This window comes from Epinephelus moara, chromosome 16 (genome assembly GCF_006386435.1).
Source record: "Epinephelus moara isolate mb chromosome 16, YSFRI_EMoa_1.0, whole genome shotgun sequence".
In the NCBI taxonomy this organism is placed as follows: domain Eukaryota; kingdom Metazoa; phylum Chordata; class Actinopteri; order Perciformes; family Serranidae; genus Epinephelus; species Epinephelus moara.
In genome coordinates, this window is record NC_065521.1 from 11,345,242 (window position 1) to 11,361,534 (window position 16,293).

General features: G+C 41.0%; 1 protein-coding gene across 4 annotated transcripts in view; it reads left to right on the forward strand.

The window, feature by feature from the left end:
• The window catches only part of nr1h5 (nuclear receptor subfamily 1, group H, member 5), a 28,968-nt gene that overhangs the window by 10,256 nt on the left and 2,419 nt on the right, over positions 1-16,293 (forward strand). Inside the window, exons 1-10 of one of the 4 annotated variants that reach the window (XM_050063859.1) lie at positions 1,887-1,992; positions 7,277-7,356; positions 10,068-10,466; positions 10,579-10,719; positions 10,850-10,974; positions 12,438-12,536; positions 12,619-12,715; positions 13,622-13,735; positions 13,819-13,914; positions 14,020-14,133. In XM_050063859.1, the coding sequence (XP_049919816.1) occupies positions 10,070-10,466; positions 10,579-10,719; positions 10,850-10,974; positions 12,438-12,536; positions 12,619-12,715; positions 13,622-13,735; positions 13,819-13,914; positions 14,020-14,133 (1,183 nt within the window). In that variant the 5' untranslated portion in view covers positions 1,887-1,992; positions 7,277-7,356; positions 10,068-10,069. Of the gene's footprint in view, positions 1-1,852; positions 1,993-7,276; positions 7,357-10,067; positions 10,467-10,578; positions 10,720-10,849; positions 10,975-12,437; positions 12,537-12,618; positions 12,716-13,621; positions 13,736-13,818; positions 13,915-14,019; positions 14,134-16,293 lie in introns of those variants that run through there. The other 3 variants (XM_050063858.1, XM_050063857.1, XM_050063856.1) reach the window with 3 other exon arrangements.

A 16,293-nucleotide genomic window follows, 5' to 3' on the forward strand; every position in this document is an offset into this window, starting at 1 on the left:
GGCAAATTTGTTCCTCATGAGGAGAGTCATCTCTGTGCAAAGTTTCATGTCTCTACGACATACGGGGCATGAGATATGCCCATTCAAAGTTTGCAATTTCAATCGGTTGCTATAGCGCCCCCCTTTGGCCAATTGATGTAATATTGCTTCATTCGCATCCTCCCATGACCCTCTACCACTGTGCCAAATTTCACATGGATTGACCAAGTCAGTGAGGAGAAAAACGTGGAACAGACACACACACAGAGTTTTCGTCATTATATTGTAAGATTTAACTACATATTTTTTCCCAGTAACTGTACCAGATAATAATTATATTTATTTTGTAATTTGATAACGTAAATCAGTTACATGTAAGTAGTTACTCCCCAATGCTGCTCATGAGTAATACACACCATATAGTATTTACAATCTTACAAGTAGCCTATACAATATACTCAAAAAGTTAATCATTATTGTATTATTGAATAATAATAAATAATTGTTATTTAGTTTATATGTACTTGTGTTGTTCATACCAAATAGTGTGTTATTATTTTTATTCTAATATGACTAGAGTAAAAATAGTTCATCAAAAGTAGGCACACTGCACTTAGAGCAGTTTAGGTGCCATGCTTAATTAACTCTCCTTTAGTTTGTGCTTTTCCCCAAAGTACAACTTATCTGGAAGCTGTGTTGTCCTCGAACACTGTGATTACGTGTGTAGCAGTTTACCCTTTGGACACAACCTCAAAGGAAAGACACCGTGTAGCCAGCAACCAAATTTTTGTGTCATTTGTCACTGCAATCGATCGTGATTACTCCAGTGAAGGCTACAGCTTGAGTGAACATTGCTAGCTCTCCCCTAACCCTCTGCTATCCACTGCTCAGTCCTGGTTCCCATAATGAGCCAGCAAAGGGATGATGTGCGGGTGGGAGGACGTCGTTAATCCTCAGTAAGCATGCTGCATGTCAAACGGTCCTGCTTGGAGATTTACAGGCCAGTGTTGAGGTCACTCCTCTGTCTCCTCGACTCTTTTTGCTCTGCCCCGGCCTGGTTAACTGTCTGTGGGGGAGGCGGAGGTCTCTGAGCCCCTTAAATCTAACTGCTGTCCAATATTAACTGCAGCACAAACAGAACAGTGGTAAACAAAAGGCAGAGTAAACACACTCCCAAAGGCTTGAAGGACAAACATGGACTGATATGCGCGCGCGCACACACACACACACACACACACACACACACACAGTATAGCAAGCTTCATAAGCAGCATCTCCAGGAAACACTCATAAATAATTTTTAACCATTGATGCAATGATGGAAATTATTTTATTTGACTGATATTGAGAAAATGTTTCTTTGGCCCAGCTGTTGCACTCTGGGATGGATCCATTCAGCCCAAACTTCAACACACTCACACACATATGCACACACCATTAGTATCAAGTGTCCCTCACTCTGCCCATGAGGGATAAAATCTCCATCCATCCATCCATCCATCCATCCATCCATCCATCCATCCATCCATCCATCCATCCATTCCTGCCGCCTTCTGATCTGTGAAGTCCGGGCCAGGTCCAGCTGTTTGGACCACAGTCCCATCTCTGTCCTTCCTGGGTGTCCCCGCTTTCCCTTTCGTCTGTCCCCCAGGGACGGTTAAGACCTCCTCCAGCTCAGACTCAGCTGCACTCATCCTCTCTGCTTTTTAAAAATAGGCTGGGATATCAGCCTGGACAGCTAAGAGACCTGGACGCATCCTGGGGATTGGGGAATGTCTCTGCACTTCCCAGATCCTTCATATCTGTGTGAATCCTCTGAGTAATTGTCTGTGTGTGTGTGTGTGTTTATGTCTTTGCATATGTGTGTGTGAAGACAGATCCCGTAATACTAGCTGGAGAGAGGACCTTCTGTCCAGATGAGAGAGTGGACTGAGTTGGAGATGAGCTTTTCGGCAGGGGGGTTTCTCTCCGCCTCGGATGGTTACTGCTCCACAGAGCAGCTCCAGTATTATGGTGAGTCCACAGTGACACTCCTGTCTGTGCTTCTGTGTCTTCTGACTTTCTTTTTTTGGCTTTACTTTCTCTCCTTCTCCTGTTTTTTTTTCTTTTGCTTCGCTAAAACAAGTTGTGTGACATATAAATTCTTAAACTCTAGGAAGTGTAGGATAGATAGAATATTTACCCATGAGTGTTCATGTCCTCTGTGATCTGAATGAGTGGAGACATTTCATTTGCAAAGTACTTCCAGTGTTATCAGTCAGTGGTAAATGAATTCAAATGACGCTATGTAACGTCATTTGTTCCACTGGCAGGTGGATATTTCTTATCTGCAGTAGCAACAACCGGCACACTTTGTTCTCTACTGTTGTAAAGAGTTGGTTCACTCAAATTACTAAACAAATTTTCTCACTTACTGCAGACAGCTGCAGTTGAATTTGTCCATATCTTTTTAGATATTCACTTGTAAGTTTTCAGACTCCATACGAACACAATGAATGGAATAAACAAATATATAATAAAACATTTCCTTTGTGATGCCCATGGCTTTGACACATTATATCTTTATGAGTCTCTTTCTAGCATCATTGTCCCTGTAACTGTGGGTAATCCACAAAACACACAGTTGGCCATTTTTAAAAGGACTGTTTCTTTAGTAGAATGTGAGATACTATCACTGTAAAGACAGAAAGTATATTTATTTGTTAAGTTATTTTCTAATTTGGATGGATCAACCCTCTAAGGTGACACAGAAGTGTTAGGCCTCCCCTGACTTAATTGCTCAGAACCCCCCCTCATTACTGTCTTGAGGATGGTAGCGAAAGTAGTGGTACTTTGGGAAACTAGTCAGTATTTGGGATATCTAGTGTTTTTTCTTCCAACATTGAATCAACCCCTGAAACAGCTGATATGGAAATAATTTTATTAGGAATGATTTACCATGCCTGATAATGTGCCTTTGACCTGTGGCTACTTAAGACGTTGTAAAACCATCCATCAGCTTATCTATAGCCGTAATGATCTGTCGGGCTCTGCAAGCCTAGGCTACTAGAAAAATACAAAAATATCAAATGTCAAAAAGTGACAAAGCAGCGCCCTGAGTAAGTACAGAAACACTGGGTGCAGTAGTTCACCTCCTACCTTCTCTTCCTCTCTCCATCTCAGTCTTCTCTCTCTCTCTCTCTCTCTCTCTCTCTCTCTCTCTCTCTCACACACACACACACACACACACACACACACACACAGGCTACACACCGTGGCGCCCTGTGTCTAAATCCTCAGTCCTGACAATTGTGGTTGATTAACCCATATTTTGCTGGTTGGATGGTGTGGATTGGATAATTGGATAGCTCAGACCCTGCAATCAGGTGATGATATGAAGCAGCCCTTACCAATAATGATTTTACTGTTCTGGGCAACTGGCAAAAACAAGTGGGCTGAATAAAAATACTAACACATTTTTGGACTACCCTGATCACTGATCACACAGCTAATGAATTGATCGGGGCAGCAGAGTTTTTCCTCACAGCACCAGAGTGTCAAATGTTCAGCCAGACTACTTTAAGTTTCAGTTTTAGTAAGACTTTGCATGATAATGGAAGACACATCACTGCGTGTCTCTCCTTTAATCCAGCTGCTTGTGCTTTTTTATTATCATTACCGCAGGTAAATTTAGGGCCCGAGGCCCCAGGTAAATGGCCTTGCTTTATTTTCCCCCTCTCTCTAACTGGGAGTGTTGGTAGGCTGTTGGCAGCTGTAGAAGAAGTTATCAGAACGTTTTTCTTAAGTAAAACTATTAGAGTCAAAGTCCTGCATTCAGGGGAGATATTATTAGCATAATATATTTAAATGTATTCAAAGTCTGTTCAAAGTGGAGCTTTAATGATGAGCAGTTTGATGAATATTAATGTATCATATTTTAATCACTATATTTTGTGAGTTAAAAGCTGAATCTGCAACATAACCAGTAACACTGACGTGTCAGGTAAATCTAGTGGTACAATGTTTTCCTCTTTAGTCGAAGTTATAGTTGCTTTTTTTAAAAAGTGCTTTAGGGGCCTTTTGTGAGTTATTCTGGGGTACAATGAGTTAGAAAAGTAACATAGTTAATGTTTTTCATATCTAGATATCATGATGGATCTATAACTGTCTGGGCCTAGCTGGGGGCCTGATAGTTAAGTCCACCCCCTAGTGCAGGTGATGTAGAACTGCAGGGAAATTGTTTGAATTACTATTTTTTCTGAGGGAGCACCCCCAAAACCCCCCACCAATTATGTATCTTTCTGGGTTTGCTCACCCATTTTACAACATAATCAGACACCCACATAAATGTATAATTTGAAAAAAAAGAAAGAAAAGAAATTGCTTAAAAAATTCTGGCCCTTGGATGAATATAGTTGATGGCCCCTGACCTATGGCATCCATTGCTGGTACCAACCATGTCAGCATAGCTTGTCGGAAAAAAGGGGCTAAATAACGCCCCAAATTTAGGCCAAATTTTGATGAGAGGACAACAGGCCATTTTCAAATGGGTTCCCTGGGTACCCAGGAGTCTCCCCTAAACTTGGGAAGGCCTGTTACCATTAAATGCTTTGTTACTTAGAATCGTTGTACTCCTTTTAATTCAACCTGTATATTTGTCTTTGTAAGGAAAAAGACAACCGGCCTATTTGAAGAACAATGAACCACCTAACATGTATAGATACAGATACGTAACACATTAAGACATGATTGTTGTTGAATTCAAAATGGTAACTCTACTGGTTTTAGTCCATGCACATTTGATAAGTAGTAATATTCACTGTAAAATAAGAAACCAAAGTATATCAGTATGTGATTCCTCATATTGCAAGAGTTCTCAACTAGCCTATGTACCTCAACAGTGTAATCGAATTGCCGAAATTCAGTTATGGCTTTTGGTTTTGGTGTGCCAACCCAAGATTTTCAGTGGCCCCATCTGGCCACCCCTAAGGAAAATTTTTGGGGGCACTGCTGGTAGACAGGCCCATTGAACTGCTGTGACTTCAGTCCTCACCAAATCACTCAAATATAATTATGTGCTCAGTTAAATTGATAAGTAATGAAAATTAACTGTTGATCTATCCAGTACTCTCAGGAGTTTTGCAACTACAACTTTACATGGTCTGGTATGACCAGTAGCTTATGATGGCTAATGCTAGCTCACATTAGCAAACTTTAGGTCTATATCGCTGTAAAGCACACATTTCTGAGTCCCACTGCTGACTTTGTGGCTCTTTTCTGCTATTCTACTTCTACTGTAACACCACATATGCACTTTTAACTTCATCCTGTAATCATTACTTGTGTTAAACAAAAGTTACGATGTCTCTTTTTTAAGTAAGTGGGTCATTTATACATTATAATGTTACACAATGAGGATGTGACTGCACTCTGTGTGCAATGCAACCTCATATCACTCACTCTCACAGTTGATGAATGAATGAGAGCGTTTATTTACCGCCTTTGAGAACTCGCTGACATGAAAAAAAAAAAGTTCTTGAGGAGGTTCAGCCGTCTTGCTGCATTCACAGCACGCAGGGAGGCTGAACGTGCATTGGAGGATCTATTTATACTGATGCGTATCATCAACAAATTCCCAATGTTGTCTCCCCTCCTACCCCTAGGAGCAGAGGGAGGAGGGGGAGCTATGGGGGGTAGTTTGCTGGTGTTGTTTGGCTCCCCAGTGTGCGTGGGATGGAAGGGAGGCTGTGGAGTGTTTAGACAGTGTTCAAATGGTTTACAAACACTGCGAACCACAGCTCTGTCACATACAGTGAAGGCAAGGACCCCCCCCAAACCATCGCTGCTGGAGTCTGGTGAAGACAGGAAACATCTGGAGAGAGGACGAAAGAGAGGACAAAAGGAAGGAGTGAGGAGGGGTTAATAATTGCCCTAAAAAATGATGACTCTGACATTTAGGGTGTCAAGAGCAAGGGTGTCAATCAACTACACCAGTTTTCTATGTGTACTGTCTTTTGTCATCACAACTTACAGACGGATGACTCTGCTGGATGATTCTTTATTAGTCATCAGTCTTCAATTAGTCAAGGTTAAAGACTGATGACTAATAAATAGTCACAATGTCAAAGTATTGGGAGTACCAGCCCTTACTATTTCCTTTTGACTTTTTTTTGAAGAGGGAGAAAGTCTGTCTTAACACCTTGAGAAAACAAGGGTGAGAAATGTATCGACCCTTTAAAAGTGATGAGGTGATGAGCAGGGGACATGTGTTTTCTGAGAATGCTGCCACTTCACAAGGGAGAGGGAGGACACTCAAAGACAGAAGCAAGACCAGAGAGTTTGCAAGTAGAAGTTTGATACCACTTTCATGTCATGCACACTGTATATAAAGCTGTAGCCAGGAGACAGTTAGCTTAGCTAGCAAACAAGACTGGAAGCAGGCCCCTAGAAAATTTTACACAGGGGTGGCCGAATGGGGCAACTGAAATTCTTGGGGTGGCACACTAAAATCAAAAGCTACAAATTGAGCATAGCGTTAGTTCAGGCAGGATACGATGCCATTTCAGCTCACATCCCAGCTACATCAGCTGGTCTCAAACAGCCTGATCAACTGACGGAGCAGCTGATTGATGGAAGGGAGTCAGCTGATAGATCACATCATTCCTTTCTATGCAACCAATTGACAGATCTCATTCAGGGCGCCCTATTTAAACTGCTCTGGCCTGCCTACTGTTGCTGCTTCCTCTGCAAGCCGCTTTGCAACTCGCCTCCACCCCAGCTCCTCCTTATCATGTTGTATCTGACTTATCAATGTCATTTCTGTTTGTCATTGATGCCTTCCCTGTTCTGTTCCCGGGGAGGTCTTTGCTGCTGCTCTCCCTGCATTAAGTTTTCCCTGTAGGCGCATGGAAGGGCAGGGAGGTTTGCTCTCTCTGCCTTAAGGTGTTCTACATAGGCACGTGGAAGGGCAGAGAGGTGTGCCCCAGAATAGTGCCATTCTGCCAAATATAATACTACAAATGGAAAAAAAGTTTTCTTTGACTAAAGACTTATGCTGTTGTGGTATATAGGCTAGTTGAAAAGTAGCAAACAATATGGAGAGTTAGGAAATCAATTACTGATATACTTTGGTTTCTTATTTCACATTCAAAATTGCTCATTATCTGATGTGTATAGACTAATACTGGTACAGTTAACATTTTGAGTTCCATAACAATCCTGTTTTAATATGTTATTCATATATATAAGTTAGATGATTAATTGTTCTTCAAATAGATGGGTTGTCATTTTCCTTAAAAAGACAAATTTCTAATTTAAGGAGCACATTGACTGTAAGGAACAAAACACTTTTTGGTCACTGGAAGAAGGTGGAAGCAGCCAGCCTAGGTCTTTCCAAAGGTAAAAAACAACTGTAAAGCTCAGTTATTAACACACTGAATCTTGTCTGTTTCATTAAAAAAAAAGAAAAACACACAGGCACATCTGTAAAATCAACATGTGTTTTATTTTTCCAGTTTTCCAGTCCAGCTGATGTTAGCTGACTGGCTGCTGGCTCTAGCTTCATATTTAGCACACATACATGAGAGTTCTCATCTGACGCTCAGATCAGACTCTGTATCAGCAGATACTTAATATTAAAGGATCAGGATAGAAGAAAAACTGTGATGAGGACATCCCTATCCTCATGACTACAGTAGCTTGTAACAATCACTTCAAATCAGTTCTCTTGCCCACAGGCCCAGAGCCCTTAGGCCTCTGACCTTAAGTCCTGTCTGGTAGTCCATTTACTGTCATAGGGGCTATCTCTGTTTAAGCCATACTTTTGACTAAAAGTCAGAATACCATGACATTTGCCGCTTTAACCATTATTGACCATTATTCATTTTTAGTTTATCTGTTTACCCTTTATGGAAGTACTCCTTTGACAATGCTACAGAGCTACACTAATCAGTTGGTTAGTTTTCCTGCCAAGTTAAAGACACACTTCGACCACCATTTAAAAGAAAACGCATTTCCCACATATCAGATTGATATTAGCCCTCTTCGTGCAACATGTTTTACCCTTTAAATTTCCATGTCCATTAGTCCTGAGACTCCTGACATTTGGGTGGGCTCTGTGTTTAATCAGCGCATAACAGATCTGACTGCGGTCCCAGTCGTACTGGTCCAGCTGCTCTTTCAGAGTCTGCCAGTGGTCACACATGTTTTCTCAAAGGAGACAGGACTTGCAAAACACAGGCTGCTGATCTACACTCAGAGACGTTTTAGTCCGTCACAACACTGAATGGTCATTACAGACTGGGTGAAACATCCACAGAAGGGGATCAAAAAATCCTTAATGGCAAGTGGGAGCTTTCAGCTGCATCCTGTTTGAGCAAGTTCACAAGGCCTCACTCTCAGCTTTTTATTATATCCCACAAGAATCATAAAAGCAGTGAAGTCACACGAGCCACGTAACACCACATTCCTGTGACGCTCTTTGACTTCGGAACAGCGTAATAGTGATGCTTCAAATATTCACTTAAGTTTATGTTTTTACTAATCCACCTTTTCTCACCGTATTTTTCTTTTCTATGACGCTTATTGTTTTTCAACTGTTTATGGTATTGACCAGATCTGATTTTTAAGAAGGACACCTGCAGAATATAATGTATACAGGGAAATTAAAAAGCAAGTTTCTCATGCCCCACGTAAAGATCACATCCTAGATAAGATTAAAACCAGGACAAACTCAAAATTTGGACACAACTGCACAAGTAAACACTCATTCTTGAAGGATGCAGTTGGTATTAGCCTATTTTTTATCTTCTTTTAAGCAAATTCAATGAAAATATCAAACCCCAACAATGGCTTTGGTCATCTCTCTGCAGTTTCCCACTTCCCAACCCTGTCTGTGGCACTCAGCCTCAAGCGCACTGGCTCCTGCTGAACCAACTGTTCCCATGATGTCATACAAATATGCCCAACCTGCCTCCTTACCAAGAACACTTATTTCTGTACTCCCATCAGTGCATTGATCATGTGATCACAGCCTTCCCAATTACTTTGATTATATATGAATTATTGGCTCATGATTGCATGGGATGTATACCTTTTGTAGGTATACATACGAACAGCACATGAGAGCTGCCTGACTGAAAACATGGGCCCTGTTTATACCTGGTATGAACATCTTTCTTGGGTGATTGGATCGCAAGAGGACAGCTGTAAGTACTGGCATGAACGTCCTCAATACGTCTTGAGATCTGATCGTTCAGACCACATTTGGAGGTGCTCTGGGCCACATTGGCCACATTTTTTCAGCAGTTTGCACACTAATGTGTCCTGGGGTCACAGTGAAGGACTGCCCTCTCTGCTGACATCTTATCTGACACAACACTGTAAAAGAAAACTTTCTGTTGTTGCTGTTAGATGCAGAGCTGAAGGGCCCTATCCGGAGCCATTCTCTTCCTGGCTAATGGTCAGTGCAGCAGCTGCCGGGTTAGCACGAGCTAACACAGCAGCAGCCGTTAAACAGTCCCAATGAACTCACACTGACACCAAAACGTTAAACCCATAACATTTGGTAACATTAGCCATGTGATGTAACAGTTAGCCCTGTCACTGTGTGTGCAGGTGGACTCTCACCAACTGTAGTCTCCTAATGATGGTAAATTATAAGATGTATGTGTTTATTTGCATATGGAGTGGGGGGGTGAAATCCGATCACAAGTATTCTTTCGAGATGCTTGTGGAGACACATTCTAATGCTAGGTGTTGACAGACAGACTTAGCTGTCCACTTAGGATCAGATCAACTAAGACGCATGTTAATACCATGAGTAAACAGGCTCATAAAGCTGTAGAATCCTTAGAATTTGAATGCCAGATCTAAACGTCTTAACACTCATGCTTGCATCCTTTTCCAAAGTTTCACACTTCTTTGTAGGCGCAGCTTTGGCTCAGGAAGTAGAGCGGGTCACAAATCTGAATACAAAATTACGAAAGCCATATTGATGTGGTTTACGTCTGTGTACATAGTTCACTCATTAGTTTTTAAACTTACATCTTTAAACTACAGAATAGTTAATACAAGTTTTTGTCCCTGGACTTCATCCTTTTCTGTTTCAGACATGCTGGCTGACCCTCTGGGCTACCCCCTACAGGACCCTGACCCCCAGCTGCTCCCTTACAGCCAACAACAGTACAGCCCCGCCAACCTGCCCTTTTCCCTCTATGGCTCTCCACCCTCCTGCACCTCCTCTCCCTCCTCCTCCTCTTCCTCCTCGCAGCCCTGCCATCCTCTGTACCACTACAGCCCTCATTGCCTGGAGGCCCCCTGTGACCCCAGTCCCGAGACCCACTGTGGGGTCCTAGCACCTGGGCTCGGAGCGGTGGGACTGCCTCTGGGGCGGAGGACACGGGTGGGGTCGGGAGGGAAAAACAGAGGTCAGGATGAGCTGTGTGTAGTGTGTGGAGATAAAGCATCAGGGTATCACTACAATGCTCTTACCTGTGAGGGATGCAAAGGTATTTCTCACTTTTCAGTGTTGTATGCCATCTTTTTATTCTTTTCTCCAATAAAACAGTATTCTGAAAGGTAATCTATCCTGGTTCTTCTTTCCCCCTTGTTGATTTGTAGGTTTTTTTAGGCGTAGTGTGACTAAAAAGGCTGTGTATCACTGTAAGAGTGGCGGCGGCTGTGAAATGGACATGTACATGAGGAGGAAATGCCAAGACTGTCGGCTGAGGAAGTGCCGCGCTGTGGGAATGCTGGCTGAGTGTAAGCGACCTCCACTGTACTTTAATTCTAACTTAAAGAAAAGTATTGATGGGAGTAATCTATACCTCCTTAACCAAAATGGATTGAACTGATTTAGCTGGTTTGACATGGGTCAGATTATTTTTTCCAGGCCTTCTGACCGAGGTGCAGTGCCAGTCCAAACGACTAAGGAAAGGAGGTAAAGGTAGAGGACAGGAGGAAGAGGAGAACACAGACAGCCGGAAGGTCAGCTCAACCAGCAGGATACCTGGACAGGTAGCAGGAAGCAAGACTGACTCAGTCTGTCATTGATTGGCATACTATTTTCTGACATTTTTAGAGCACATATTTACTCTGATATTTTTTATACACTAGTATACACTAGGGGTGGTGTGGTGGTTAGCACTGTTGCCTCACAGCAAGAGTGTTCCTGGTTCAATCCCCGGTGTGGGAGTCCCTTTTGTGTGGAGTTTGCATGTTCTCCCCGTGTCAGCGTGGGTTTTCTCTGGGTACTCATCCCACAGTCCAAAGACATGCAGGTTAATTGATAACTCTAAATTGTCCGTAGGTGTGAACGTGAGTGTGAATGGTTGTCTGTCTCTATGTGTCAGCCCTGCGATAGTCTGGTGACCTGTCCAGGGTGTACCCTGCCTCTCGCCCAATGTCAGCTGGGATAGGCTTCAGCCTCCCCGCGACCCTCAAGAGGATGAAGCGGTTAGAAAATGGATGGATAGTATACACTATTCTGACATTTATTATGAATTTTTTTATGGCATACTATATTTTGACATTTTTTTCTGACATTTTTATGGCATACTATTTTCTGACAATGTTTACAACATTTTTTTATAGCATACTATATTCTGACTTTTTTATGATGTTTTTTATGGCATACTATAATCTGACATTTTTTATGGCATACTATTTTATGATATCTTTTAACAACATTTTTTAAGCATACTATATTTTGACATTTTTTGTGACTTTTCTGTGCTTTTATTATAACATACTATATCCTGACACTCTTATCCTGACATAGTAAACTATGACTTTTTTTATGACATACATTTTTAATTTAATTATTTATGGCATATGATATTATGACATTCTTATGACATCCTATACTTTGAATTTTTATGTATTTTGTATGACATATGTTATGACATGCTGTAGTTTAGTGTGTCATAAGAGTCCACGGTGTAGACTCTTAGTCTTGTTAAGAGATATTTGAATATGAAGTTGTTTAGTTTGAATATTGGGGTCAAAGCATGCTGCAGTTACAGTTCTTTAAATAATTAAATGGTTGGTTAGTTGGTTATATGATGCTGTGAAATCTTCTCACACAGTACACCAGCCTCTATTGGTGTTTTTGTTTTAAGGGTGTGACTGGGTGGTTTAATTTTGGCTGTTTGTTTTATTGTTACATAATTTGGTTTGTGTGATGGATGGTTGAGTAGAAATGTATGTGGTCAGCATGTTGTTTGTTGGATGGTTGGTTGTTTTGTAGTTTGGTTTTTGACTGGTTGAGTGGATAGATGATTAGCTGTGTAGCTGGGTTGATGATGACAAAAAAATTAAAAAACTTGTAGCAGTGTAATCTCTCCCTCTGGTGGTCAAATTCACACATTTATGTTTAATTTTAGTACACTTTCTATCTTGTAGTTTTAACACAGAGAAGTGACCTCATAATCCTGACACTGGTTTAACCCTGTGTTGTGTTTCACTTCCATCTGCTCCAGGTTTTGTCCACCAGTTTAACCCGAGAACAGAAATACATTGTGGACAGGATGGTGGAGGCCCATCGACTGTACAAAGCACAAGACAGCAGCCACTGCAGGGTAGGTGACAGTGGGGAAACATCCCAGAACACAGCTACATTCTCTATGCTGCCCTCATGGTTTCTTATCTGTGTCTGCTCAGTTGTTTGAGTGGCCGTGCACAGAAGAAGGGGAGGGCTTTTCTGATGTTGTATCCCCCCACCTGCAACGACTGCTACAGTTTGCCAGGACAGTGCCAGGTAAGACCAGTGTTGGGGAGTAACTAGTTACATGTAATTAAATTACAAAATAAATGTTGCCATAATCAGTGATCATTACTGCGAAAGAAATATATAATTAAATTAGAGTTACTAATCAAAATGTTGGTGATTACAAAGGGGTTACATCAGAATACATTCTTTTAGGAAAAAAGTTCACATGTAGAATATAAATTCTGCTCCTTTGCATCTTTTCGCCATGCAGGAATGCTTTCTGTTAGCATAGGTTATTTCTGGACATTTTTCAGCTTTAATGACCAGTTTAAAATATTTTTTAGAAAAGTAATCATGAAGTAATCAAATGTAATGAGTTACATTAAAGGGTAATATGCTCAAATTACAAAGGAACTTTGAAGGGGCTCTGTGCGAAGTTCAGAGAGCATGAGTTGACTCCACATGGTTCTCAATTTGGAGGTTGCTGAGACACCAGCTAGCAGCTAATAATGCCAACTCCTAGCTAGCCAGTGGGATACACACATGCCTCAAAATACACATGCAGCTTGACCAACTACTAGAACAAATCAGAGGGAAGCTTGTATTACAACACACAGAGGGAGCATGACTTCATTTCCTGCTCAGGACGCCATTACTCCATATTGTACAGAGCCCCTTTAATGAGGCAGGTGATGCACATGGTTTAACCCATATGGAATTACATGACAGGTGATAATACCACATATAAATAAAGACTTCCAAGGACACTCCCGTAGGAATACTGCTCTTGTCAAGTTTTGTTTTTGTTTTCCAAACAGACAAATTACACTTTCTGCTTGATTACATATATATAAAAAAACTACAAGATGAAAAGTCTAGTGGGCTAAAGGATATAAATCCTGAAATAATCAAATAAGCACATATTGTAAAGAAATAATGATGTTCCCCTGACAGGTTTTGACAACCTGGATTTTTCCGACCAGTGTTCTCTCTTGTCTGTCTCTTCACTGGAGGTCATGTTCCTGCTCTCAGCTCAGCAGTTCTCCCACAGCACAAGCCCCAGTCCAGGTAAGCCAACACACATGCTATTATTGGTCATACCAGTAAGTTTAGCCTGATATTTAGTTTGAAAATCTTTTCTTTTTCTCTAGCATCAGCCCTGCAAATTTTTAGTATGTCAACACACAACTGGCTGAGAAATGTAGAGTCAAAGGAAAACATCCACAGCAGGACACTGGTCAGCTCAGGTGAACTCAGAAAAACATTCCCTCAAAAAATATCTGAGATCTTACAGGCTGTGGGGAGAAATTAATTAAAGATATTTCCATTTTCCCATTTGCTGGTGTGAACAGGAGGCAGTGAGGATCTTCTCGGGCCGGTGCTTAACTTCTTCCACAGCATGGTGACGCTGCGGGTGACGGAGGCTGAATACACCCTGCTCACTGCTACAGCTCTGCTCTGCTCAGGTCAGACCAGGGACCGTATTCACAAACACTCTGAGAATACTCTCTGAGAGCTTCTAACTTAGACGAAAATTGTATTGCAAGGACCCCGAGTATAGAAATGATTTAGGAAAATTCTCAGACCATCTCTGAGCAAGGAAGGGACACTTTAAAGGGATAGTTCAGATTTTTTAAAGTGCGGTAGCAGGGGTTACTTATCCATAGACAGTGTGTTACATGCAGTAGATGTCAGTCAGTATGCCCCCAGTTTGGAGAAGCAGCCTGGAGTCCGACATGGAAGCTAAGCAATGTACTGCTGTGGAGGGGTCAGCAACAAAATGTATTTTAGCTAGGGCCCGACTGATATGGATTTTTTGGGGCCGATGCCGATTCCGATATTATGGAATAAAAAAATCAGATAACCGATATATCGGCCGATTAAATTTTTACGTTTTTCAATTTAAAAACCCCCAAAATACCTGCTTTTGATGGCTGAAATATAGTTCAAACACTCGTTACAAAGATATAAATTGAAGGAAGAACATTTAACTATTTTCAAATACTTTTATTATCAGAAATTGTGTGGAACAAGCAGCATATGAACAATTTGAACACAAAATAAATCAAAAATATGATGTGTAAAAAGGCAGTAAACCTCTGGGAAATAAAATAATCATGCAGAGTCTATATGAATTAAGACATTCGCATGTATGTTCACAGTACCAGAATTCTTCTTATTATTGCCAGTTTAACAGAGGTAGGTTATAGTGCAAAAAGTAACACAAGGACATCATTTCTAAGAAAAAAACACCATATTCCCTGCATTTTATTAGTGATGAAAATATAAGTGTTAACATCGGCGTCAATTGGCCAACTTTTGGCCGGTTGCCGATTATTCTCTAATGGCTATAATCGGCCGATTAAATCAGCCGGCTGATGAATTGGTCGGGCCCTAATTTTAGCCACCTAAAAAAAAAATCAGTATCAGTTTAAGCGTATGGTATGTTGAGAGAATTTTTGCTGCTTTACCTTAATGTCCAGCAGTGATTTCCAATGGTAAAGAAGCCATTACATCACTCTCTTCAAAGCCAGACTCCATTGAGAAAAACAGTGATTTAACATTGCTGAACACAGGGTTAAAACACATTTTGTTGCTGACCCCTCCACAGCAGTACATTGCTTAGCTTCCATGTCGGCACTCCCCCCACTTCTCCAAACTGGGGGCGTGCCAAGACATCTACTATATGTAATACTATGGATAGGTACTCCATACAGCCCCACTTCAAAATATTCAGACCATCCATTTAACCTCAGTAAGGAGTTGTGCTTGACTGCGTTGCTAGGTATTATACATTCTTTTAACAGAAGTGATTGGTTGATCATCTTTTATCTATTTCTGTGATTGCTGGCTAGTCTATATAAGCAGAGGCAGAGGTCATTAACTCACTGTCATTCAGCATTTGGAGAATATAGCTCCTACCTCTTTGTCTTTCTGTCATTGTCTCCTCTGCTTAAGAAACTCTTAAGCCTCTCAAAGCTCTCAAATGTTTCACCCACAAAATGACCAGTCATGCTGTGTTACCTAGAACTTGTGAAAATGTTTTGTTTCTCTCACATGCCTCGACGGAAACCACTGAACATATTGATTTTTAATTGATTGCGGATCATGTTTTTTTAAAAAAAAAAAACTATATCAAAACATCTGTTTACAAACATTCACACAACTTGTACAGTTTAATCCAAGTCTGGTTTATCCAGTCGTATGCTCAGTACTTCTCAAACACATGCATTTTCACTAAATGGTAAATGGACTGCACTTGTATAGTGCCCTTCTAGTCTTCCGACCACTCAAAGCTCTTTTACACTACTGAGTCACATTCACCCATTCACACATTTAAAACTGATCTGAAGGTGAAACTTATGTATTATCATCAGAGACAGACTCCAGTCCTAAGGTTTTATTGAAAATGCATGTGTTTGGTAAGTACTGAGTATACCACTGGATAAATGAAGCTTAGATTATACATCTTAAGTTGTGTGAGAGTTTGTCAGTGGATATGCTGATATACAGTGGTGTGAAAAAGTGTTTGCCCCCTTCCTGATTTCTTACTTTTTTGCATGTTTTCCACACTTAAATGTTTCAGATCATCAAACAAATTTAAACATTAGTCAAAGATAACACAA